This window comes from Platalea leucorodia, assembly GCF_965183815.1.
Source record: "Platalea leucorodia genome assembly, chromosome: 4".
NCBI classification, from domain to species: domain Eukaryota; kingdom Metazoa; phylum Chordata; class Aves; order Pelecaniformes; family Threskiornithidae; genus Platalea; species Platalea leucorodia.
This window is the reverse complement of record NC_138826.1, coordinates 117,468,331-117,495,774: the sequence shown is the minus strand read 5'-3', so window position 1 is coordinate 117,495,774 and position 27,444 is coordinate 117,468,331. Positions and strand designations below refer to the sequence as shown.

Sequence of the window (27,444 nt, the reverse complement as noted above, 5' to 3'; positions counted from 1 at the left end):
TTCAGAATAATGATGTATATCAGTTGTCTCTGTATTTCTATTGGGGATGACCAAAATAAAAAAGATTTTACAGAGGATGGTTGAGCTGTTTATTAATATGACCCATTAAGGTTCAGATAAAGAGGTTATATTGTAGTTTATCTTCAAATATAGATTCTGAGATGTGATAAAGATCCGCTGAGCACGAAGCACCCTGTAACGTTAAGAACAGTTCTCCTTTTTACTACAGAATTCATCTCATCTGGTTCCATAGCTAAGCCCTAGTTTGAGAACAAAAATGATTTTCCTCGAGACTTTCCATAAAAGGTCAACATTGAACACAGGCCTGAACAGACTGCCAACTCTTCGGGGGATGGAATTGTTTGTTGTTTTAGTGCCATCCCTGACACTAGACATTTTGTCAGTTCAGAACAAATAATAGCAACGAGGGGATGGGAATACTCGTGCTCTCTGCTGACCAGTTGTGTGGGGAAAAGTAATTCAGCTGCTAGAAGGCATAGAAAACTGTTATTCTTTGAGACTGTTATGATAAAGGGTACAAGGTAGCATACTGGGGCTACTCAACATTTACATACAGCCAACAAGGATTACAATAACCTAACATTTTTTAAAGCTCAGGGTAAACTAGTTTGTAAATATCCAGTTATTAAAAACTGTCTTTTACTATAAAATTATTACTTCAGACACTAACACAACCTCGGATTTCTTTGGTCTGTATGATCTAAATGGAATAACTACAATAATACTAGCAAAGCAAGTTAAGAATAATGTAAATGGAGGTCATATACTGCTATTTAATTAATCCACAACAGCACTTTCATTTGTTGCAGTTGCAAGTAAATGGAAATTGTTTTAGTCATCTAATTGAGAATCTCCTTACAAGAACCTGTGAAAGAGAATGTCATTGCAACAGCTGTCGTCTGACTATGATTGTCAGATATGTGCTGAAATATGTTTATGAATGTAATTATTATGTTCTTATCCTGGAAGTAAATACTGAATCGCCAGTGTTCTTTGTGAGTAGAAAGTGAGATACCAAAATAATATTGAAAACATGCTGGGATGAACTTCATTCATTAGAAGACTGCTTGATGTGAAGATGGTATTGTCATTAATGTGTAAAGATAGAAAGCTCTCCACATCTGATTTTCATGCATATTTTATTGTAAAAGTCAATATTCAAAAAGATCTTAAGGACTTAAAAAACAAAAATAAATTGTAAAAGAAATCTAGTTCTTATTTGTTTGATTGGCTTCTTGGTTTCTAAAAATTGTATAATCTTTTAAGGCAATATCATGAATACCTGTGACTACTGATATAGCTTGCAGTATTGAGCGTGCATAGTTTCCTGCCAGAGAAGGAAACTGTGGTGTGAGTAAGGATAGATCCGATTCGCCTATGGATCTGCTTACATTTATGGAGTTCATCACAGCGAAAGAAGGGTACACTGACTTGGGGTGATAGGGATGGGTTCTTTCTTTGACTAGAGGACAGCAGTTAACTGCGGAAGCACTCTGAAAAAAACTTGGAATAGTAGACTTTAGCAGAAAACCCAATACCCCAAACTAAATGCCACTCCACATATCTAACTTTTCAGATATTAATATTGGAAATACAAAAATAAATAGACGGTAGTATGTATTCTAAAACAAAGCCATAGTGTAGAGTCTGTAAGTTTGTGTATAAAAGTAAAAACATAAAGTATGTACATAAGGTAGATACTCTCCATTTGAACTAAAGAAATCAAGAGTGGGATACATATTTTAATGAATCTTTGGTAGAGTTGGAAAATCAAGAGGATATTTATTATAGGAGAAACTTTTTTAACCCTCCCTTGACAGAACATTGACTATTAACAGGCTTTCCTAAATTCAATTTTATAGATTCGCTAATTAAAACATTCAGCCCATAGGCTTACAGGGTATCATTCTGTGTCAATTAGAGGTTAGTATTGTTACAAATTTACATGGTGGTAGCACCTGGAGATCTTTCAATGTTATTGTGACAGGCACTGCAAGTATGATATATAATTGGCTAAAGGAGCTACAGTCTCAGAATCTTTTCCTTGCACAGTTGTAAAAAAGCTTTATACCATTTCAGATAATGTTTGTGGATTTTCATTGTAATCTAGAATTTCTCAAACTGTACACAGATCTTAATCATTCTGATTCCACTGAAGTACTTGAGGTCCTTCCTTTGACTTCTTTGGCCTTTGGATGGTACCCATATCCACTTTGTTGTTTTTTCCTTCATTGGGGTTGGTTTTGCCACACAAGAAGTGGTTACCAGAGGCAGTAAAATGCTTGATGGGAGTTTCTCTGTGTGAGTAAGACTGAGGAGGAAGGCTCAATCCTTTCTTTTGGGCAACAGCACTCCTACAGCTAAACCTGCCAATACAAAGGAGGACTATTAGTCATCTTGTTATAGCAGTGCATGAAAAAACCCAACAAATGCGTGACAGTGCAGTTAGATGCAGAGTAAAAACAAGTATAGTAATGTTCCCCTCCACAATAAAAAAGCAGTTATTTTTCGACAGTTTTGCTTCTTTTGCATCTATGATGATGTATACACTAGTGATACATTTTTGTGCGGACAACATAATTCTAAGCCTCTAAGGGACTTCAGCAAAATAACTAAAGGAAATTAAAGTATAGACAGACATTATACACATAAAAGTCTCATTATCTATCAAATTTAATTACTTAAATACAAATTCCCAAACAACAGAGCAGTTGCTAAAAAGACACACAATTTGAGCTTTTTCTGAAGGCGCTGGGATGTATCTTGAAGTAAGGTAAGGGCATACACATTTCAGAGTTGTCAGCACTCGAGGAAGTAGGTCATCCTTGTGTTGTCATATTCTGTATTTCATCTGTTCATAATTGAGTGGAATATTCAGCGGTCCCAACCCTATTAAAATTAAGGAGCAGATAATTCCCGACACATGGGAGAAACACTGATTCCTCTGTACTTTTCTGGTAATCTGTTGCAATATTTACAACTCTCTTCCATTAACACTTGGTGGGGAAGAAAAAGAAGGGATCATTAATGACAACAAAGCAGCTGACAAAGTTCCATGAGTGCTTTCATTTTTTTCTGGAGCCAAAGCAAAATCTTAGGGCATTAGGAGTAACTTGCTGATTGCTCTACCGCTGTACAAAATAGACCTGTTTATTTAAGATTTTGGATTTTAGTGGGTATCCTTTGAAACCTTCTGACTGAATAAAATGTTACAGTTTCTGGTGCTAGGGTATTAGTTTTTAGCACATTCACAGAATCACATAATGGTTGCAGTTGAAAGGGACCTGTGGAGGTCATCAGTCTTTGTTTGACAGGATAATAACAAGGTAGAGAAGAATTTTTTGGGATGTACCAACACTTTAGAAACATAGGTGGACTGTTCAGCACCTTTTTGAGCTCTTACGCTGTCATTATCAGTCCAGCATCCGAGATGTGTTTTTCAGAAATTCAGAGTCCCTGAAAGATTCTGTTAGTGAGCAACAAACTTGAATGGAAGACATTAAGGATAAGGAAAAACAAAAAGGAGGGGAAGATCCAAATAGTGGTTGTGCATCGCCACAGCATTCAAGATAAAGGCTCCAGAGCAGATTTTGGGGGGTAACTATGCACCCAGTGTACTGGTCGATGCTCTCTCATTGCCATTGTGCATTCTCCCATATCTTTATTCTTTTCTTATTTGTTACAGTTTCTTCCAGCTCAAAAATCAAGGTGATATTTGCTAGGTCAGCTGTAGACATGAGTAACTGGTCCAATCAGCTACACTCTTGCCCTATAGTCAGTGGACATAAACAGGCACTTTTAAAGTGCCAGTCTTTTTATCTAATGTCCTATGATAGGTGAGATTAACTGCCTTCTAAATGTTCCTGTTTCTCTCCATTGAAGGTAAAAGTTACCAACCGCAATTGCAAATGTCTACGCAATACATCCACAGTTTAGCAGAAATCCTGCTTTCTCACCTGCTTAGGTAGTGCCTACACCAGTGTTTTGAACAATGCTAAGCTACAAGTAAGATTTAACAGCCTAAAGAGTAAGTGTTCCGTTAGACCACACTGAATAATTATACAGTAATTCCAATAAACTTGAATTTATGTGATTTGAATATGTCTTCTAATAGTCTGGAATGTTTCTTTCTCCCTCTAAAAGCATGAAATATATTGCCACTAAGAGATGCTGGAAGACGCATAAAGCAACTGAAAGCAAAAAAAATCAAGAAGTAATTTTTAAGAGATTTAATGACAGTTTTACTCCAAAACGTTTTACTCTAAAGATGGCAAGCTAAAACACCCTTCAGAAATTTAAGATTTCTTTTATTAGAACTGCTTTATTTCCTTCAGTAATGATTAGAATTCCCATAATCTAAGACAGAAGATTGTGGACTGCAGCCATAGAATAAAATAGATTTTACTTTTATTGCTGCCCATCAGACACCAAATAAAAAAAGTAAAGTGCCTTACAGCAGCATGCAGAAATGGCAGCTCATCAAGCAGGCTATATGCTGAGGTATCCCAGTTCAGAACAAATACCAGCACTGTCACTGGCAGTGCCTTTTAACAGGCAAAGCTTAAGTAGCATTTTTTTGGCATTTGTTTTGTTCTAGGTTTCTGTTGCACTTCAAAGCTGACATAAAGAGAAGTAAACTTGATTCTGTTCTTATTTTGATATTATATGTACCTTCCAACACACTGACCAAAGTCTTGTGAGACTTTTGTGAATATACCATAACTGAGCTGCCTAAGCCCGGATAGCAATCGTTGTCTGCGGTAGCTAGGCACAGCAGCAGCCAGGAAGCAAATAGCAAATATTTCTACTGATGCATACGGGAAAAACAGGACAGAGTCTCTCACTCATTTTTGCTATATTGGCTTCCCAGTGGCAACAGAAATAAATATATAAAACACATTTTTTGTCATGTCAGTTTTTGTGACTTTTAATGTATACACCGATAAGTCACCTAAGGAGTAGTAACTGGGTACGTACACAGCTCTGCAATGAAAACAGTTGAAAATATAACTTATTTTATTTCATAGTTGTGATGGCTTAAAAGTAAGCTTATCAATTAATGACAGTAATCTGAGACACTGAGGTAACTTGGTCTTCCTCAATCACATACTGAAAGCTTTTATTTGAGAAAGAGATAAAAGCAGGTCATCTTTTTGCATTGTTCAGATAACAATCTCAGCTTGATTGCAACTTCAAACAAAAAAAAACTTTCTCAAACTAAAAAAGTAATCCCTTCCTCCTTCTGTTGACAAACTTCTTTATTCTGCAGGAATTTTTGCTGGTTTTTGTTTTAAGTTGACGGTTTACATTTACCTGAACCAGCTTCTGTGGATTTCTATGATCTCTCTTTGGTGGCTGAAAGATAGCTTGACATTTAAAGTCGGCTAAATGCTATGAATCTCTTTAATGCTAATAATATAGTGCATTCTGCTCACGAGTACTATTACAGGAATGCAGTTTGTAAAGCTGGAAGGATTTCATGAATCATTGAGTGATTTTGTTGGCAGACACATCATATATTGAAATCAGCTGCATTTCTCCGTACCATCACTCCTATTGTATGGTACTCCAAACTGCAAATCACTAATGGCGACGAAGGTCTTCTAGTTTCAAACCTAAATTTATCCATGGCCAATTTATATCCATTTGGTTTGCAGCCAGTATACCTTTCCTCCTATATAAGTCATATTTGCGGGATTCATTTCCCTCGGTTAAATTAGCCATATTCTTCTAACCTCTTCTCCAAAAACCAGCCATCTGACTAAGCATTTGTTTGCACATCCTTTCTCCACTTGGGGTGAAATCCAAAAACATGTTCAAGATTCTAAGTGACATTTTAGACAAAATTTATGTGTATAAATTCAGGAGAATGATCCTGGAAAACTGCCTGTGACCTCCACAGGCACACAGTATCTATGAAAACTTTTCTATATTTTCCTAATTCTGAACACCATAGAGGCTCAACTGTGGACCCTGTCTCTGCCAAGCTGGCTGCTTAGGCAGTCATCTCCTGCCCAACACTCTTTGGATAGAGAAGGGGGGGGGGGGTGTGTGTGTTATATTTTATTTTTGTATTTTTTAATCCTGCCAGATCTACAGTCTGATCTGGTGGTCACGCTCTGAATACCTATGTCCCTCTGTCATTCTGTGTGATGGTGGTTGTAACTTTTTTACATGTAAGTCTAGCAATTTGAATATTTCCCCTAAAGGTAGGCGATCTGAGTCCTCAGTCTGTGTGGGGTTTGAATTTGTAGTTCAGATATCCCAAAGAAATGCTCAGGCCACCATTCCCATTCTAGATGGGAATGTAACCTTCCCTGCCTGCGTCGTTTTGTTCAGGCAATGTCTACTATATGCAGAGGGACTTAGCAAGGAAGATGTACAGACTTTAGGAGTACAGAGCAATTATTTGGTGATGAATACACACAGCAGACAGATACATGTGAAGAACTGTTAATATTGATATACTCACCACCTCAGTGAGTAAGGTTTGCTGGCCAGGCAATCATCAGTCACGTTAGGAAGCGTCAACTTCTCCTTCTCCTTGGAACAGACCAACCGACCGTCGCTGTTGCTGAGTTGCTGCCATCCACTTCGGTGTATTTTTTTGTTTTATACCTCTTCATGTCAGTATTTTTCTTCTTGAATTCTTCTCCCAATGGCACTCTGTGGTTTTGCTCTTGTTTTTTGTTTGTTTGTTTGTTTGTTTTAACTTTCTTTCATCACCTGGCTTTCTCTCAAACCCCTTATCACATCTCAACAGCCTTTTTCTTAGTAAAACTGAGTTGAGGACTCACAGCTGTGCTGTACCAACCTAGGTCTTGCGTTGTAGACATCTGAACCTCTGGGCCGAAGGTTCTGAGAGTTCCTTCTCTCCTGTTTGCAAAAACAGCTGTTCTGTGACGAGCAGGACAGGGACCTCGCAGGAGGAAGAGTGACTCCGGCCTCATGTTACAATATATCTCTCCAGGGTAGGAGGATGTGAAGGCTTCCAAAGCCTGAATACATATATACTTTAAAGTAACTAAAACATAAAAAAAGTAACTAAAACTTAAGAAGAATGTCGGGTAATTTCCCTCTGTAGGAGATGTGTTCTCCCTACCTGGCATCCTGGCCTGTATCAAGAACAGTGTGGCCAGCAGGACCAGGGAGGTGACAGTGCCCCTGTACTCGGCACTGGTGAGGCTGCACCTCGAGTACTGTGTTCAGTGTTGGGCCCCTCACTACAAGAAGGACATCGAGGTGCTGGAGCGTGTCCAGAGAAGGGCAACAAAGTTGGTGAAGGGTCTGGAGCACAAGTCTTGTGATGAGTGCTGAGGGAACTGGGGTTGTTTAGCCTGGAGAACAGGAGGCTGAGGGGAGACCTTATTGCTCTCTACAACTCCCTGAAAGGAGGTTGTAGGGAGGTGGGGGTCGGTCTCTTCTCCCTAGTAACAAGCGATAGGACGAGAGGAAACGGCCTCAAGCTGCGCCAGGGGAGGTTTAGGTTGGATATTAGGAAAAACTTCTTCACCAAAAGGGTGGTCAAGCATTGGAACAGGCTGCCCAGGGAAGTGGTTGAGTCTCCATCCCTGGAGGTATTTAAAGAATGGATAGATACGGTGCTCGAAGACATGGTATAGATGGACTCGGCAGTGACAGGTTGACAGTTGGACTCGACGATCTTAAGGGTCTTTTCCAACCTTGACGATTCTATGATTCTACCTGGCAATCTCTTGACACATCTCTACTAATTTGACTAATCATTTCTCGGTGGCACAGGCTCAGTTATTATTCTGGAATCCAGGTATGCTCAACACATAATAGTTTTATTTTTACCTGTAGAATAAATGATATTATCCAAGGAAAAAATACAAGGTTTATCTGACACAGTCTTCCTCCAGTAAACCCCTATTGCCTTTTAGTATATGGCTCTTCATCACAAGGATCAATTCAACTTTCTTTCAAATTATTTTCTAAAACCTTGTAAACATTTGAATTGAACTGGCAGAGCTGTAGTTACAGCTATACATTAAATAAAAGTGGATGTGAGTTGACTATGGGTATGTGTGTTGTTTGAGTGGATTATGTATATCTCATAGCTGCTTGATTTGGCTTTCTTATGCCAATATACTTTAATGAGTACTATTAGACTATGATCATGCATTTCCACATCCAATATGATGATTTCTATTCTGTGTGCTCATTTCCTGTTGACATTTGCTTGTGTTCAATCTCACTATTATAAAAATTCGAGATTAAAGCACATATTATGTGGACCATACCTTTACCTCTGAAGCAATCTTAACTACACTGTAGATATCTTTTTATCTACAAGGATACCAAATATTTTGTTGCTTGTTTAAATTTCCTTCGCAGAATTTGACTTAGATAAATTTTTGGAAATTCTTTCTTCATCCCTGCTTTTTCTGATCTTCCAGATGGAGTTTGCTATGCTCCTTAGCTTGCTTTTCCTCTCTGGGTGCGCTATTTGTTACTTTTTCTATTATTTCATTAAGTGGCTTATTCGTATGAGATCTTGGAAACATGCTGTACAAGTTTGTGAAAATAAAACCCAAATCAATTAAAAATAAATATCCAAGGTAAAACTGTTGTAGAGTCTCAGAACAACTACTTTATATTAGTATTTATGCCAGAGATGTCTTACTTTTAAATGCATGTTTATTGTGTTTTCTAAGAAACATACTCAAATCTATGCTTAGTAAAAAAGAAGATGGCAGATTTGAGTAATAAGAAAAATACTTTAGTGACTGCTTGCATTGCTTCTCCCCGTGTTTTGTTTATGAGGTAATTAGGGAGAAAAAGCGTGTTTTTCTTTTCATAGAGATATTCAGTTTTTTATTATTAGCATATGTTTTTTGATAAAGATTCTGTTTTGCAGTGTGATTATTTTAGGTAATGAAATCAGAAGGATATTAATTTTTCAGACATTTATTTCTTAATGCTTTTTTCATTCCTGTGTTGGTTTTATGATTTTGTTTTACTGAGAGCAGAGAGGAGGAAGAACTAGGAAGGGATACAGATATGATCTAACCATGACAAAGGAAGTAGTTTGTTGGTATCTAAATGAAACTAGAGTATTTGCCTTCTGAAGTAACTTAGAGATGTTTTATGGGAAGAAGCGTTTGTTTTAACCTCTTTTTTTTAATGTTTGGACTTGATGATCTTAAGGCTCTTTTCCAACCTTAACGATTCTATGATTCTATGATTTTCACCTTCACAAGTATATAAAGTACTTCGAGTTACTTTCAGTTAGAGAAAAACTCTAATTTACCAATTAGCATTTGCCAAGAGTGGATAATGAATTTATCAACATACTGCAATAAAAAGTCCTTGACTGGCAGGGAGATGGAATAGTTGACCTATTATTTTCAACTTCAGATTACCTAACATTGTGGTATGCGAATACAAAAGCAAAGGAACTGAAATGCCTGAGCTCTTGCATGACAACTGAAAAACAGACATTCACAATGAATGTTAGATGTATGCCCTTTTCATGTTGACATTTGTTTATTACGAAACTGAATGAGGAGAACATTGTGACACAGCTACTTTGCTCTGTCGAGCAATATGGGGTTGTAAGGAGAGAGCCATGGATTCAGAATATTAAAGCACACTAGTATCACTTGTGATGCCAATAATAGTGTCTGCTGCCAATTCAGGAACCAAAGGGTGTGAAGAATTCTGTAAAGAACTAAGAAGATTTATCTAGTGAAGACTGCTGAAAGAAGATGATGTCCATTTCCCAAGTCCTAATAAATTTGCGTTGACAGGCTAACTGAAAAGATAGCCTTAGGGAAAAGCTTGCATTCAGGGCATGAGGTTAACTGAGGAAAAGACAAGTCTAAAACTGAGGCATATGACTTCATGGTACAAAATTTGGTTTTACAGAGAACCATCCTGACAGAGAATCGGGAGCTAGAGGGCTGGTGATGTAAGAAGATTTTTGTAGACTCTTTTGTGATGAAATATCCACATGATTATAAAAACTTAGATTGGAATTTAAAACACATAGCCTGGGAGAAGTATTTGCCATGCCTGTATAGCAATGCTTAAAAAATAAAGTGGTAAATAGATGCAGATATAACAAAAGTCCAAGAGGACAATGGCGAGGGTCATTAAATCACTGCATATCTGGACAATTCCAGGTCATTTCACTAGCATCACTTGATCAGTATGGCAGGGAGGCAAGACTGGGACTTCCATCTCTTGACAAGATTTAGTGCAGTTTGCCAGTTTGCTCATCATCACCTTCCTTTGCTCATGTTAATTGTCATTATTTTCCTTTTTAAGAGACTTGTTCTACTATGTGCTCAGCACAAAGCACAGTCCTTGAGTTGAAGAACTTTACTCCAGGGAAAAGAGACTGAATAGGGACAGTGAACAAAGCTGAGAGGAAAGAGTGGCTGGGTAACTGTTTTGGTTTCTAAATACTTAATACTATTACTAAAGTTGCTTAAGTTATTATAGGCAGTTCAGAGAACTGAGTCTGTGAAGGATTTAAATGAGGGAAAGGAAGTGACTTGTTGAATCTGAGAAGGAGCAAGTGTATGAGCAGTGAGTAGGCTGCAGCTGAAGAGGTACGAAATGGGATCTGCATAACCAGCAGAGCTAGGAGAAGTAAGAAGAGCCAAATGTAAGTGTATAGAAAAGAAACAAACACAGAGACCCTAGAATTTGGGTATGGATATATTATAAGGAAATAAATGGAAATTATGTCACAAACAAATGGTACTGTGAGAAGAACATGTGCATTTAATGTATAAGGTAACATGTTCTTTAAGAATATCTATATAGCATGTATGTAATTCAGCAAACTGTTGAACCAGGGATTATTTCATGGTAGAAGCCACTAATTATGTTTTTATGAAATTAAAGATGGTTGAGGCTAGATTTTGAAAAGCTTAATAACATTTACATATTGTCTTATTCCCATGCCCCATGCTGACAGAAACTGTATTAGCACAAATAACAATGGTATTACTTCTGCTTGCATTGTGAAATGAGTATTTGTCAAGCTGATCAGAGAAGGCAAAACCTGCCCCCTTTTTAGTGGGTCTAAAAGCTTTTGGGCCTTCCAATACATTTAATTAAAAAAAAAATTGATCTATTATAATGATCTCGTCAACTTTGTGTAGTGGTCTTTACAATCTTTATGAGAAAAGAATCAAGGATACTATGAAATTGCATCTTTTTTCTGTGGTCTATTTATGCTAAATGTTATCTAGTATATTTAGTCACTTAGAGACACCTGATAATACTTGCATCATGATTTTCTATGGGCCAAATTGGTTTGCTGGTGTATTACTTCTATTTTAAGTTTATAAAAGACAGTTCACAACATATTTATGGCTTCCAATATTGTTTTCTAGGAAGAAAAATGTTGCTACCCATAAAAAAGGGGGAACCATAGTAAAAATTACAGATAAACCCCTCTAACAGAAATATTTGCAAGAAAACTAAGTTATATTTTACACATTCTTCAAAAAATAAGTTATTTGTATTTGTATTTCTTAATCAGTGCTTCCCAGACAAATGATGTGTAGTTGGAGCACTTTTAAGTCCTATAGAGGATGATAACCTTCCCTGGAGGATTAGGTTTTAATGCTTTTTTCCTCAGAAAAACTAAATCTAAATTATATTTAATAGTCTGATACAGAGCCGCACTCAGTTTGGAGTTGCAAAGGGTATAGTAACTATTACGGGCTTCATTGCATTTGGAGACAGCTGATTCAGTCGATAACTGCATTTATTGGGACAATATTGCCAAATACTTTTAATAAATATTTATTTGTGTCAATTACTAAGACTCACTAGTTTGGTCATTTTCTACAAAAGTAGAATAATAAACACACAAGGCAGTTGTTCGATGACCTGAATGATAATGCATGCATTCTTGCATTTCTTGTGCCTGAAACAAAATTTGTCAGACAAAGAATATTATTTTATACATTAAATAGCCTCTCCTTAGTTGCGTTTCAACAAAATTAGCCCATGTGAGCTTTTCTTACTAAATTTTGTTTCACATGCAATTATCATTTCATCTCCAATTCTTGTAATTTATATTTCGCTTATTAGTTTAATCAGCTATTTTTTCAAAGGGCAGCATCACAGTAGCGATTCAATTATTTTAAAAACAATTAAAAAACAAGAGAATTGTAAAGCCATTTAATAATGGGATTTGGATCTGCAGTATGCAGATAGACTTCACAAATTGGGGTTTTGGTATATTTTAGATAATTCCAGAAAGTGTTTGAAACCCGCTAATCACAAAATGGCTTAATTTCTAAAGACACCAAAAATCATAGTATCCTGGGCATACCTACTGTGTACAGAAACTTTACTAAGCACCAGTGCACTCAGAAATATCCTGGTTGGGATGTGAGAGCTGAGCACATAAGCTCCATCGTTAGAGATGAATAGAGAGATGCCTCACTTCTGGTTAACTATCTTGAAAAGCCATTTGTGGTCCTATCATGACCAACCCTTATCACTCTGTGAGAAATGTTGTATCAATGACAATATGCTGGCATCACCAAGTGTTAAGTACTCTTGGTAGGAAAACCTGCCAGTGCATTTGTTGAAGTTAGTCCCCTCTTTACACAGAAAAAGATAAGTTACTTGGAATCAGAAGGAGAGGAGGGAGTCTGGTGCCTACACCCCTGTCATTTGGGCATTCTTTGCTGGCAGGGCCAGAGCTGCACTTCCAGTCTCTGCTTTTGGTGTTACCTCATTTATTGCTGTAGTACTTGTTAATATGTTTTTGGAGTTGCACACTTCTGCCAGATACCCCTTCTTTTGACTAAATGCCACATCTTCTGGGCAACTGATTATATACAATTGGATATTCTGAAATATTCAATGGTATATAACTGATTATTCATCCATACTATTATACTAATATTATCTGCAGTATTACCTATATAATTACTAAAATAATAATTATTATAATAATTATAATAACTAACAGAACAATTTTGCTGTTTTTCATGTACTTTATATTCAGTAGGTCACTAAGTTCTCTAAATCAGAGAAATGCAATAACTGAATTGCTGAGACCTTCCATCGTCACAGTAAAAGAAGTTAAAAACGAGCGTACAAAGACTTTAATGTACAGCATAGACCTCTTATCCTCCAGTGAAGCTCATTTTGCACTAGTGAAGTAGAGCTTCATTATCTGTTCTAGTATCCAGAAGATTCTGGGCTTTTTCTTTCCTTTCAGTACTTTTCTGTGTTTAAAATTTCCTTTTGCTATTCTAAAGAAACTATACCCCAAATCCCGCTGGAAACAGTCTGATTACTCCTCTCATGTAGTAGCTAGGCAACTGGCAACGAGATCTTTTGCACAGATATAAGCATTTGTCCTTTTTTTCTGATTTTCTGAGAAGAAGAGTAAAAGGAACCAGTGTGCAGCAGGGATTTAGCAGTAAAGAGAGCAGACGGGTAATCTTCCTTTTGGGTTACAGCCATATTAAATTGATATGCTGATACATACACACAAATTCAAGAGGGGAAGGTAACTTCTGAAGAGAAACACAAAGAGCCATGAGTCCCAGTTAGTCCCCTTTTACTCAGATTTACAAAATTAGAGGGAACTATTGATAGATTATAGAGGCTTTAGAAAACAATAGATGTTAGAAATATATCAGCAAACTTTGTACATAAAGGTCATCAATACTTTGGAACAATATAATTGCTGTTAGTTTTCACAGTAAATTTTATATTTGTTCAGCTTGGCTTTCTGGAACCTTTCATGCTTTGCTTCTGTGAGAAAGGTGTTACGGATCTTCCTGCAAGAGCAGCAAACAAAGAAAATAACCTTTCAGTGTGCATAGCATTCAGGTTAAAAGTATTCAACTGTACCAGTTGAAAACGCCATATGATTTTACAGTTAAGTTTTCAAATAAGTAACGTCATATGTTTGTTGTATCACAGGTACAGGAATGGCTGTGCTTAAACTGCCAGACCCAGAGGGCAATGTCAGGACAACTTGGGGATATGGGCAAGGTGCCACTTCCGAAAACAGGCCCTTCACAGCCGGTATCCAAACCGCCTGCTACTCCTCAAAAACAGCCTGTGCCCGCTGCCTCACATTCCCCTCAGAAGACTTCCACACCGCCTACTCCAGCAGCAGCAAAGCCGAAAGAAGAACCAGGCGTTCAGAAGGAAGTTCCAAAACTTCAACAGGGGAGACTGGAAAAAACATTGTCAGCTGATAAAATCCAACAAGGAATTCAAAAAGAAGATGCAAAACTTAAGCAGGGAAAACTTGTCAAGACACCTTCAGCTGATAAAATCCAACGTGCTTCTCAGAAGGAAGACCCAAGACTCCAGCAAACAAAACTGACAAAGACAGCCTCATCTGATAAAATTTTACATGGAGTTCAGAAGGAGGATGCAAAATTTCAAGAGGCAAAACTGGCAAAAACATCCTCAGCTGATAAAATTTTGCATGGAGTTCAGAAGGAAGACATAAAACTGCAAGAGGCAAAGTTGGCAAAGATACCCTCAGCTGACAAAATTTTACATGGAGTTCAGAAAGAAGACCCAAAACTCCAACACATGAAAATGGCAAAGGCACTATCAGCTGACAAAATCCAACCTGCAGCTCAGAAGGAAGATGCACAACTTCGGGAGGTCAAATTGCCAAAGGCAGTTTCAGTGGATAAAATCCAACATGGAATTCAGAAAGAAGATCCAAAACTTCAACATGAGAAAATCACGAAAACTTCATCAGTGGAGAAAATCCAGCAGGAAGCTCAAAAAGAAGAATCAAAACTTCAGCAAGGGAAACTGTCAAAGACACTTTCAGCAGATAAAATTCCTGCAACAATAAGTTCAGACCAAAAGAAACCCCTAAGCACATTGGAGGAAGATAAAAAACCTGTGCTCCCGGAAAAGAGCACACCACATCCAGAGGACAAAAAAGAACAAATTACAGCTGAGACTAAAGACCATGTTGCTGAAAAGAAAGCAGAAGTTGAAGCATCTTATAAGGGACTGCAAGCTAAGAAGCAAGATGATGTTAAGAAGGAGGGTTTGACAACTGGTATTTCACAGATGGTTTTGAAAGATGAAAAAGCTCGGGAAGAAGAAATTCCTGTCCAGACAGCACCTTTGCCAGGAACTGACCACGTGGAAGCAGTGCGAGAAAAAACAGTAAGTGACATTTTCCCTCCCACCCCTCTTCTCCCTTGCTGCAATTTAGGATCTGATCCTGACAGACCCTCTCCTTTATGTCTTCCTGCTCTTTGTTGTTATTCTTGGTATGGGATGATTCTAAAAGATAAAATCAATGACTCTCCTTGAGTTAAAGTTTCATCAGTTGGTCCTGTGCTCTACATGCAACTTTTCAATACTTCTTGCATGATTTTCAGTCTCAAGCAGTTAAACTTTTGAAACTAAGGTAAAGTTCCTGTTTAATCATTTTTCCAATATTTCTGATTTATTTACCTGCTTCTGTAGTCTCTCTGCACTTTAGAGTTTAATTGTTGAAATTGGAGTGTTTTCATAGTTCCTAATCCCAAAAGGGAATAATCTGTGATGGTAAGGTATACAGTGTTTTGCAATACCAAAATATAATAAACATTTGAGGAATACTTTGTGATGCCTGAACATGGCATGTTAAAGTTTTTTTACATCTTTTTACTATTTCTTTTGCTTATCTCATACGGACAAGTACTTTTAGGTAAAGTTCTTGGTGGGCTCTCAAGTCAGATGAATGGATGAGTTTATGATAGCATGTACTAGAGGTCTACATTTCTTAAATAAATACATTTGCTGGATGTGAAGTCACCAACAAGTCACTTTATCAGCTGAAGTGAGTAATATACGCAATTTGTTGAGAAATGAAAATTGATGTTTTTTTATATCAGCACCGCAAATTAGATGCTGAGTATTATGTTATAAAAGTAGGATTAAGTTTAGGAAAAGTGTTTAACCTTTGCCAAAATTATGTTTTCAAATAATGCCAGTCAAAAAGGTCAAGGGTTTTTTTTGTTTGTTTTATTTTTTTCCTCGTGATAACCAACATATTTGGACAGAAAAATATTCTGATTCAGAAATTTTGCTGTGGAAAATACTACTACTTTTATAAACCAAGTTTCCTGTCTGAAATATATCTCCCATCAGATGCTGTGTTTCCTCCTCTTGATGGTATCAAGAGGTATGGTGTCCCCTGATTGTACCAAGGGAATCTGTGACTTATGCTCAGAGTAACATAGCCAGAAATCCTCCCTTCTGGAAGAAACAAGAAGGAGATCTAAAGAAAATTGTATATCAATTTGATTATCTTTTATCAAACATAAGACGCTATTGCAGGATTTTTCAAGAAGCATAGGCTTAATTAACAAAATGTCGCTTCTGGGAATTTTTTTTCATTCATATCAGAAAACCTAAGAAATAGACTTCGAACTGTTGTTAAAAAATTTGTTTGTTTGTTTGTTTTTCTGTTGAAAAACATTTGTAAGGGAAAATTTTCATCACATGCTAGTATCAGTCCTGTCTGCTCATTTTTATGTTCTATAAGGAGGTGAAAACATATACTCTGGACAAATCTAAGATACATATATTGAATTTCCATCTCTGATAGCGACAGATTTTAATTGTAGATTAAGTAGTGGTTTCTAATGTGGCACACACATATATTCCACTCTTATTTCACTTATATTTTACTTCCTCCCGCTGCCTTCTAACTGAAATCAGGACTTCTTGAATTAATACCATAAATAGGGATTACCTTTCTTTTGCTCTTGTTATCAGACTTTGGAGCACACTTAGTTTGTAAAGCAGAAGTTTAATGAATAAAAAAAGACAACATACATATCTACTTGTAAGTATTTTTACAATTAGAACACTTTGAAATACAAACCAGAAAATGGAATTAATGAAAAAGAAATAGCTATTTTTGCGCAAATATATTTTTTTTCCTTTTTTCACCCTTTTTTGCTCCTTGGAAAAATCCTAAGAAAAGTAAAAAATAAGAAGCAGCTCAAATTGTTCAGAATTCAAAATAAAGGTGGTGCCTCACCTAGCTTGTACTTCATAAAAATAACTCTGTTTTTTTATTTATTTTTATTTATTGAAGTGTTTTAATGTTCTCTGTGCTGTACATGAAACATTGCTAGATACAATTCTTCCCAAGAGAGCATGTGACAGAAGTGGAAGAGGAGATAACAATTTGTATATCACACATTGATTCTGTTTCAGTGGGTAAAGGCCAATATCTAGACATTGAAGAATATATTTTACATGTATTTCAAGACAGAATCATATGAAGGATTTAGGGTAGATGTTATTTTTAAATAGGGATGCAAGGGAAAACCTAATACTTTCTGCACTTGACAAACTGCTGGTGCCATTTTATATCCAAATCTGTGCAAATGGTAATTACTAACTCTTTAGTTAATGAGAGAAATAAATAATACTATCGTCATTTTTCACTAAAAAAAAAAAAAAAAAAGACAGCAACACTTCAACAAGTTCCTAAAGACATGGAGAGGCTAAAGTTCTGATTCAGTAAAATCTGTAGAATGATCCTTGGAAAATCACAGATATCAATTGTATTTAGAGATCTGTCAACCTTTGAAACAAAAGTGACTTAAATATTGAAACATTTTTGAATATTTGGGTCTCAAAGTATGATTTAAGATATCATAAAGCCATTTTTTTCTTCAAAACATTCTTTTTTCAGTAATATTTTAAACTATAATTTCTTCAAAAAGATTTTAAAGGTTTTAAAGAATAAGCTGACCTTGCTCGTGATTTACAGGTCTTTTTCCTGAGAAACCGTATTGTAATATTGACTATTCACATGTGCAATAGCACTTAGCTGTTCTAACAAGGATGCCTAGACATGTTGGACATACAGTTTGTCAGTATAAAGCAGTCATCTTGGAACTCACAAATTAACATATAAGTATTTCAGTATATCTACATGAACGCATTACCGTGGTGTAAATTGGACATATATTTACAACACATCAGCTATATTGTATAAGTGCCCTTATTACTATCTTCTTATGTTTGCTGAGGAATGATTGTGTGCTTAGGTTGAGTAGCCAGGTAGAAATTAATATATTGTGAATTGACATCATTATTCTAACACATGCCATTAATGACAAAACACAGACCAGGGAGCCAGAATAAGGAGGAAAAAACTTTTCTGTAAGCAGTTTTTCTGGACACAAATAAAATGTTTCATTTTGATAATATGAAATTCAAATACAGATTAAACAGTTTAGTCAACCAAAGTCGTCTTTTCACTCTCTGAAACTTTTTTTTTTTGGATAATGCAGATATCTTTACTTCTTCTGTAAACAGAATGACCTTTTAAAAATCATGAGTTCTTTGCAAAATAAAATTTCTGTTCTGTGCAACAGAATGTAATCTTGCTAGCTATAAATAATTTAAGAAACTGACAAGACTTTTTTTTTTTTTTTTAATCACAGTTTTCTTTTAATAGAGTTCTGATTGGATTTGATAACCAGTGGGGCTTTTTAAAGCACTAAGTTTTATATTTTCAAATAATAATATTAAAAATGCAGAAGTGTAAGAATAAATAACACTTCTAAAGCAAAATCTTCTAATGCAAAATAGTTGTATGATGTAGTGACACTTACATTGTAGAAATGCCACTAGAACAGTACAAATACATCCTACATTAGATCATTTTTGCCATTAGTTAAAGAGGTTGCATTTGCTGTTTTTAAACAGTTTTATCCAGCTTGCAGGTTTTATAAGTCTCCTTGTTCCTCATTTCTCAATAAGATCTTCCCATCAATGTCTGTATTAGAGCTAAATTTGTCCAGTATTAAAAACTCACAGTAGGCAAGCTTTCAGAAAAAATGCCATTCAGCTACTCAGAAAAGCCCAGTAATTCATACGTATGCCAAAGTAATTCCTACTTTACAAGAAAAAAGCGAGTTTTTTTCTTATTGATTAAAATACATTTTTCATTCTCCAAGAATTGTTGAATATGTATATGATCCTTAGCAACATTGTTTCTGCAATGTTTTGTTATTCTTCTAAAAATCCTACGTTTATGGCATGTTTACAAGTTTGACAATGATGCTGTCTTTGTGTATGTGATGGCCAACCCTGTAGAAAATAAATTACCAGTCATTTAAGACTAGATGTAGCTAATGACAATATCTTCTCAGGCTGTAGGAAATAGAGAAAAAAAGTACAAAGACCAAATATTATTTATTGTAAGTTACATGCATATGATCTCGAAACATGATGTGCAGGATAATTTTTACATGATGTATCACAGGGCAGACAACTATATATACCAAAATGATAGAAAATGTATTCATATTGTGGTAGCCTTAAAAAGAAAGTTGAATTTTCTCATCACATTTATTTCTAGTGATAAAAGACGTCCCGCCTTATTGTAGATCTTTTCCTTCTCCTTACTGTACAAATAGTGGTCTTTCCCATATTCAGTTACCTGTTACTCATAGCAGTGACGTTATGGCATACACTGAGGTTCAGCAACAGGGCGGGCAATAGCAATACTCATTACCATCTCCTCTAGTTGGGTCATCGAGTAGGTACTACACATTGGACTCACAGATAATGGCACCATCGCAAATCACAAGGAGAATGGCTAAAGTTGTTCCATGACCAGTTGTTGTCTACCTGTTTCTGAGCTTAACTGTTTAGTTGACACCTTCTGTCTCTGCTTTACAAGTCGCTGTATCACTTCATCTCCCTGTGGAGGACCAAGATCTGGCAGATTCACTTTCACTAGCTGGACACAGTCTGTCCATCAGCTCCTAGGAAACCTTCTGAGCTTGAGCAATGTTTGGGTTTTCTAGTAGCTCATCTAAATTGATCACAGTGTGTTTGGTTGGGTATGTCTTTATAAGTATGAACATACTGGAAATAAAATAAAAAATAATAATCAATAGGTGAAATTTTAGGGAGGGACATGATATTTCTAGATGGAAAAATCCTTTGGTTTTAATGAAATGTGTATTTTTTTTAAAACATAGCCCAATAAATACCCTTTAAACACTTTCTTCTTTAATAAAGGAAACAAAAATGTAAATGTAATACACAAAACCTAAAATTTTTAACTATGCTTCATTGCTGGCTTTTTATGAAGAGTATATATAATTCTGTCGTAAGGGCTGGAGAATATCCAAGAGCACATTTTTCAGAATAATAAGTGCTGAAGTGTTTAAGTGGTGATGACTTCCCGAAGTTGTTTGGAGTACTATAGGTTTCTCCATATTTATATATTAATCACAGCCTTATCATTAGAGTTGTCCGTAGAAATATTTGTTCTCATATTTTATTTTTAATTGCAATGGATTGTGCTCTGATATCAGATATTTGGATTTATCATATTGGGTGCAATATTGGTAAGAACAGATGTAGTTTATATTCAAGGTAGTATTTGCTTTTGCAAAGCGTATAATAAATCACACCTGTGAAATGGAGATTACTTAGTAAAATATTAATTAGTAGGTTACTGTAATATTAATATTAATATTAGTGTTTTAATGTAGGATTATGTGCACAGTGATATGTATATAGGCTGTAACAGGTACTTTAAATGTAAATTAAATAATGAAAAAATGTGATTGGTTTTTAAAAATAAAATAACTGACAATAACAAATATTTGGTTTATGATATTTTGGCATTAAATATAACTTTAGCAGGAATAAACTTCTGAAAACACTTGTAATTGCTAGCAACTTAACATGAGTGTGAATGTACCTTTATAATTAACCATTGTCATAATTTTCTTAATATATTTACTCCACAGTATTTTTTTTAACTGAGCATATTGCCAAGAAAGTTGATAAATTAAAGCTTTAAATAAGTGGTTTGCTGTACTTGAGAAATCCTTGACTTAGATTAGCAAAGTTGATAAATGCTACCTACGTGTATTATTGAGGGCCATAACAAATATGAAGATCACATCATATTTTTAAAATCAGGAGACTTCGGAATGCTTGTTCTCAAATTACTAGGGGAGGTGGGGACACTTCATAAGATTGTCAGCTAAGATGACAGCTAAGATGACCTGTCATTTGGGGAGTGAGCTGTTTTGTTAGCCGAATGGTGAGGTACTTTCTCTAAGTACAGAGCATTTCACAGTTGAGAGGAGCAGGAGGGCAACTCTGGCGTGGAAATACTTGATGTAGGATATTCTTGGTATTTTTGTTATCTAAAGAAGGAGATAGAGGTGCTTGTCATACAGAATGGTGTAGAAGGATCTGGAAGCTAGGAGAATGACTAAGGGTGTTTAATTAGGGATGAGAAGGAAAACATTGGTTATGATGCTCAGTCAGGTGTGCCTGCCTTGTTTGCTTCCTTATTTCCTTTGATCAATACCTGACCATTGTGCTTTCCTCCCTGCAATCACACTTCCCTACCAGCAGCTTACCTCTGCATGACAAATTTACGGGGAAACTTTTTTTTTCATGAAGTACTCAGAAAATATTTGTACAGTGCCGAACTGTAGATATGGGGACATTCCAAATTGCATTAAATCATGCTTCAGTACTCCATGTATTCCATTGCATGTTAGAATGTGTAACACTTAAATCAACAAAATGAAACCATAAGCCCAAAATTTGAGAAGATTGACATATTGCTAAATGATTATACAAGATTAAATGGGCAAAAAAAGGCGCAGCACCCAGAAATACTGCAGGCTGGCGTTTGGCAAGCTATATTGCATTGTATCTAGAACTATGTAGGCAGTTTTGAAACATAGGGAGTTAAAATGTTCGTTTAAATTGACCCCCAAACAACTTGTCCCATGCATATGAGAACAAATGGTAGATTATCATTAATAAGTGTTCTGAAAACAATTACATACACTGTTTGTTTATATTGAAAAATAGAAGATCATCTCACAGCAAATAAAATCAGTTGCCAGTGTGGACAGCCATGCAAGGCATAGTTAGATTCAATGCAAAAAGTCAAAATTTGAGGAACTTTTTGTATTATTTTAATAGTTTTGAATAACAAAATTAGTGTTCAGTCTTTTATGGTTTCATATAATTCTTCTCGGCATCATAATTTTTCATCTGAGACATTAATTCATCTTTTAGAAAAAAAATCACATGTATGTCATTGGCTGGAGACATTAAGAATTTATATATAAATATATACACACGCATATGTATTTATTTTTCTAGGAAAAGGAGGATGACAAATCAGACACATCAAGCTCTCAGCAACAGAAAAGTCCACAAGGTCTGAGTGACACCGGGTATTCTTCTGATGGGATATCAAGTTCACTTGGTGAAATTCCAAGTCATATCCCCAGTGATGAAAAGGATTTACTCAGAAAATCTAATAAAAAAGACACTATTTCACAAGAAAGTCCACCAAGCCCCTCAGATTTAGCTAAATTGGAAAGTACGGTACTGTCTATTTTGGAAGCTCAGGCAAGTACACTTTCTGATGAAAAATCTGCGAAAAGCAAAGAGCTTTATGAAACGTACAGTGAACAGACAAAGGATCAACATAAAACAAAGCCTTTGCCAGTCACTCCGGAATCTTACAGTTCAGATGAGGAAGACTTAGACACTATTCAAGAAGGTGAAGGAACCATTGTAGAAGATGGCAAAGGAAGTGCTTCCTCCCGGGCAGACTACAAGGAAGAAGAGGAAGGAGATGACATATTGGCAAGAAGACAACGCTATGATTCTGTGGAAGACAGCAGTGAGAGTGAAAACTCACCTGTCCCAAGGAGAAAAAGAAGAGCCAGTGTTGGTTCTTCAAGCAGTGATGAGTACAAACGAGATGACAGTCAGGGATCAGGTGATGAGGAAGACTTCATTAGAAAACAGATTATAGAGATGAGTGCTGATGAAGATGCCTCAGCTTCTGAAGATGATGAATTCATTAGAAGTCAACTCAAAGAGATCAGTGTAACTGAAAGCCAAAAGAAAGAGGAAGTGAAAAGCAAAGCCAAAGGAACAGTTGGAAAACATAGAAGAATGGCACGGAAAAGTAGTGCAGGCTATGATGAGGATGCAGGAAGACGACATTCATGGCACGATGACGATGATGAGACTTTTGATGAAAGCCCAGAGCCAAAATACAGGGAAACTAAAAGTCAAGACGGTGAAGAACTTGCAGTAACTGGAGGAGGAGGCCTTCGGCGTTTCAAAACAATAGAGTTAAATAGTACCATAACAAACAAATATTCTGAGGCATCTGAACAACAGAAAAGTATGTTGTATTTTGATGAAGAGCCTGAGCTAGAGATGGAGAGTCTTACAGATTCACCAGAAGATAGATCTAGAGGAGAAGGGTCTTCTAGTTTACATGCTTCTAGTTTCACACCAGGTACATCTCCTACTTCAGTGTCATCACTTGATGAAGATAGTGACAGCAGTCCTAGTCACAAAAAACTGGGAGGGGAGAGCAAGCAACAGCGCAAAGCCAGGCATCGGTCACATGGTCCTCTTCTTCCAACTATTGAAGATTCTTCAGAAGAAGAAGAACTACGGGAAGAGGAAGAACTGCTAAAGGAACAAGAGAAACAGCGTGAATTAGAACAGCAACAAAGAAAAAGTTCTAGCAAAAAATCTAAAAAGGACAAGGATGAACTAAGAGCTCAGAGAAGAAGGGAACGTCCAAAGACTCCACCAAGTAATCTTTCTCCCATTGAAGATGCATCTCCAACAGAAGAATTACGACAGGCAGCAGAAATGGAAGAGCTGCACAGATCTTCCTGTTCTGAATATTCACCTAGTATTGAGTCAGACCCTGAAGGATTTGAAATCAGCCCAGAAAAAATAATAGAAGTACAAAAAGTTTACAAATTGCCTACTGCTGTCTCTCTATACTCACCAACAGATGAACAACCAATTGGACTCCCAAAAGAAGAAAGTGTTCAAAAGACATTGAAAAGTGCCGAAGAGGTATATGAGGAGATGATGCATAAGACCCATAAGTCCAAGCCATTTCAAATTTCAAATGAAAAAGATGAAGTATTTGAAAAAGAATCTTTATATGGTGGAATGCTAATAGAGGATTATATTTATGAATCTTTAGTAGAGGATACTTACAATGGAACTATTGATACTAATCTTGTAATGAGACAAGATGAGAGCAATGAATATATACAACAGAGAGGAAAAGAGAAAAAAATAAGAGCTTCAGAACAGATCTATGAAGAGCCACAGAAAATTACTGATCTACAGAAAGACTACTATAGTGTTGAGACTTTACATTCTATTGTGCCTCAAGAAGATATTGTTTCTAGTTCTTATATTATCCCAGAAAGTCATGAAATAGTTGTATTAGACAGCACAGTAACTTCCACCACTGAGGAAAAGCAGTTGTTAGATGCAGAAGCTGCTTATGAAGAGCTTATGAAAAGACAGAGAATGCAGCTAACCCCTGGGTCCAGTCCAACACAACCTACTTCAGGTTTCGTTCCCACATCTGATACAAAGGTACCTAGTGTTGGAGAAATAGTCGATAGTACATCTTTAACATCAAGCACTACTTCAGCAATCTCAGATGTATCACCTGTCAGTAGCACAGCACTTTCTATTCCAGATGTTAAAATAACACAGCATTTTACAGCAGAGGAAATTGAAGATGAATACTTAACAGATTATGCCAGAGAAATTCAAGAAATAATTTCTCATGAAACATCAATGTTGACATACTCTGAGACATCAGAAGGTGCTGCATCAGTTTTACCTTCTGATACAGCTTCCTTAACATCATCCACATCTTCGGTTTGTACCACAGATAGTTCATCGCCTATAGATAGTGCAACGACAGGTTATGTAGATACAGCAGATGCTTTAAGTAAACTAGCAGATTCTGAAGGTGTCAGGATAATAACTGAAGTTCCCTTAACATCTACTAAAGAGTACTCTGAAGTGAGCATGCCTTATGAATTTATTGCCGAAGCCACTAAAAAGCCATCTATAGCATCAGATATGGAAAGTGTGGATCAAGCTGCAGTTTGTTTGCCTGAAACTGCACCTTCAGTAGTGGCAACTACAGTTATAAAACCCAAGCAATATGCAACTGATACCTTTGATACCTCCAAAGCAGAAAAGGAAGCAGCTAGAAAAATGAAAAGTACAGTAGAGGCTGGCATTGTCAAAATTCATCATGAAGATTCACACAAAGAATTGGGTGTTGATATGACAAGGATTAATTTGACTAGTGCTACATCTGAGCAACCACCTGTATGTATAGCGTCAGTACCAGTTACAGAGCCTGCATCAGAAACATCTTCTGTACCTACTCCCAGTGTTGTAAGTAAGACCAGCATGGTCTCTGTGCCTTCCGCAGCTCCTGCTGTAACATCCAAAGTATTCTCGCTTTTTAGAAGCTCTTCTTTGGATTCTCCTGCACAACCTTCTCCACCCCCGCCTCCTCCTCCTCCACCACCTCCTCCACCACCATTACCTCCACCTATTTTACCCAAGCCAGCCATTTATCCCAAAAAGAAGTCACAAATTAAGACCCCAGCAGCAACAGCTCCCACAGTGGTACCTTCAGTCACAAGTGTTCCAACGCTAGAGTCCACAGCTGTATTAAAGAATCATGTGGTACCTATCACAAAAACATACACCCCAACACCACCTCCTGTACCACCCAAACCATCCTCCATTCCAGCAGGGCTTGTTTTCAGTCACAGGCCTTCTGAAGTCACTAAACCTCCAATTGCTCCTAAGCCAGCAGTTCCTCCGCTCCCAATAGCTGTTCATAAGCCAGCAGAAACACAGCCCAAACCAATAGGTTTGTCGTTGACTTCAAGTATGACTCTGAATTTGGTCTCTGCAGCTGAATACAAAATAGCGTCTCCCACTTCCCCTTTGTCTCCACACTCTAACAAATCTTCACCAAGGTTGACAAAACCCTCACAGGAAACCTATGTTGTCATCACATTGCCATCTGAGCCTGGAACTCCCACAGAAGCTATAACTAGTCAGGCTGTTACCAGCTGGCCTTTAGAAGCACCTTCTAAAGAACAGATTCCCCAGCCTATGCAGCCAATTTTTACTCCATCCATGAAAACTATGGAAATTCAAAGTATGGCAGATCAGAGTATGTATATTTCAGGTGCTTTGCAAACTATTCCTGTCACAACACAATCAACTTTTGAAAAAATACCTAGTTCAAAACCAGAAGTAGTAACAACAGAGGTAACCAAGACCACAGTGTCTGTGGGTAAGGGCCCAGTGCCTGGTTTTGGTTTAGGTAGTGTTGCTATTACTATACCTCCAGAGCCACTACATATAGTAGATCAACCCAGGTATAGAGAGAATGGAAGATTCCATCCTTTGGGTGATGTCATAGATCTTCGCACTTTAACTAAGATGGATATTGAAATGAGAGACAGCTGTATGGATCTGTCTGCTGTTTCCATGGACGTGAGAAGGCAAATGCCAGCAAGTGATACATGTGGGCGGCCAGTAAGTACTGTCCAGCCAGCTATAATAAATCTTAGCACTGCGTGTGTTGCCGATCCTTCTCTGTCTGTCGTCACTGAGACAGTAACTGTAATGACCTGCACTGCCACTGTAAGCTACACTGCCAGTACAGACAGCCTTGTGGATCTGGGACATGCGATGACAACGCCGCTTCAGCTAACAACATCAAAACATTTTGAGCCTGCATACAGAGTAGCAGGCAGCCAGGCATTCTCTGCAGGTAGACATGAAGTGCCAATAAATTTATCCCTAGGTACTTCAACACATGCAGTGACGTGGGCTACTACAAGGCCTGTTACTGTACCACCTGTTGGTGTGACAAATGGTTGGACTGATCTCTCAACTTCTCAAGAGCCGATGGAGAGTGGAGCAGTTGACCTTAGCACTACAAAATCCCACAGAACAGTAGTAACAATGGATGAAACTACTTCAGGTATCATAACAACAGTAATAGAAGATGATGAAAAGCCTGTGGATCTGACTGCAGGAAGAAGAGCTGTCTGCTGTGATATGGTTTATAAATTGCCATTTGGTAGGAGCTGTACAGCACAGCAGCCACCAACTACACTTCCTGAAGATCGTTTTGGTTACAGAGATGACCATTATCAGTATGATCGTTCAGGGTCATATGGCTACCGAGGAATGGGAGGTATGAAACCATCTATGTCTGACACAAATTTATCAGAAGCTGGACTGTTTGCATACAAAAGCAAGAATAGTTTTGATTATCGAGTTGGGGCAACTGATGCAGCAGTAGATCTTACTTCTGGAAGAGTTACTACAGGTCAGTATGACACAGCAGCAGATCTTTCTTTGAAATATAATTTTGATGTTCCTCACCTCATTTCAGGATGATTTTTTTAATTATTTTTCCCCTCCTTCTGTTGTTTTGTTTTCTTTTGGACAGTGTTACAAATTATTCTGGATTACACATGTTTTTCATTTCTTCATTTTACATATGTGTTTTGCACAGAGGTGCCTGCA

At 36.9% G+C, this 27,444-nt stretch overlaps 1 protein-coding gene across 1 annotated transcript in view; it reads left to right on the top strand.

The window, feature by feature from the left end:
- The window catches only part of PCLO (piccolo presynaptic cytomatrix protein), a gene marked incomplete at both ends in the record, with an annotated part of 378,928 nt that overhangs the window by 167,967 nt on the left and 183,517 nt on the right, over nucleotides 1-27,444 (top strand). The window contains 2 exons of the mRNA XM_082309114.1: nucleotides 13,957-15,180; nucleotides 22,183-27,244. Coding sequence (XP_082165240.1) covers nucleotides 13,957-15,180; nucleotides 22,183-27,244 — 6,286 coding nt within the window. The remainder of the gene's footprint in view (nucleotides 1-13,956; nucleotides 15,181-22,182; nucleotides 27,245-27,444) is intronic.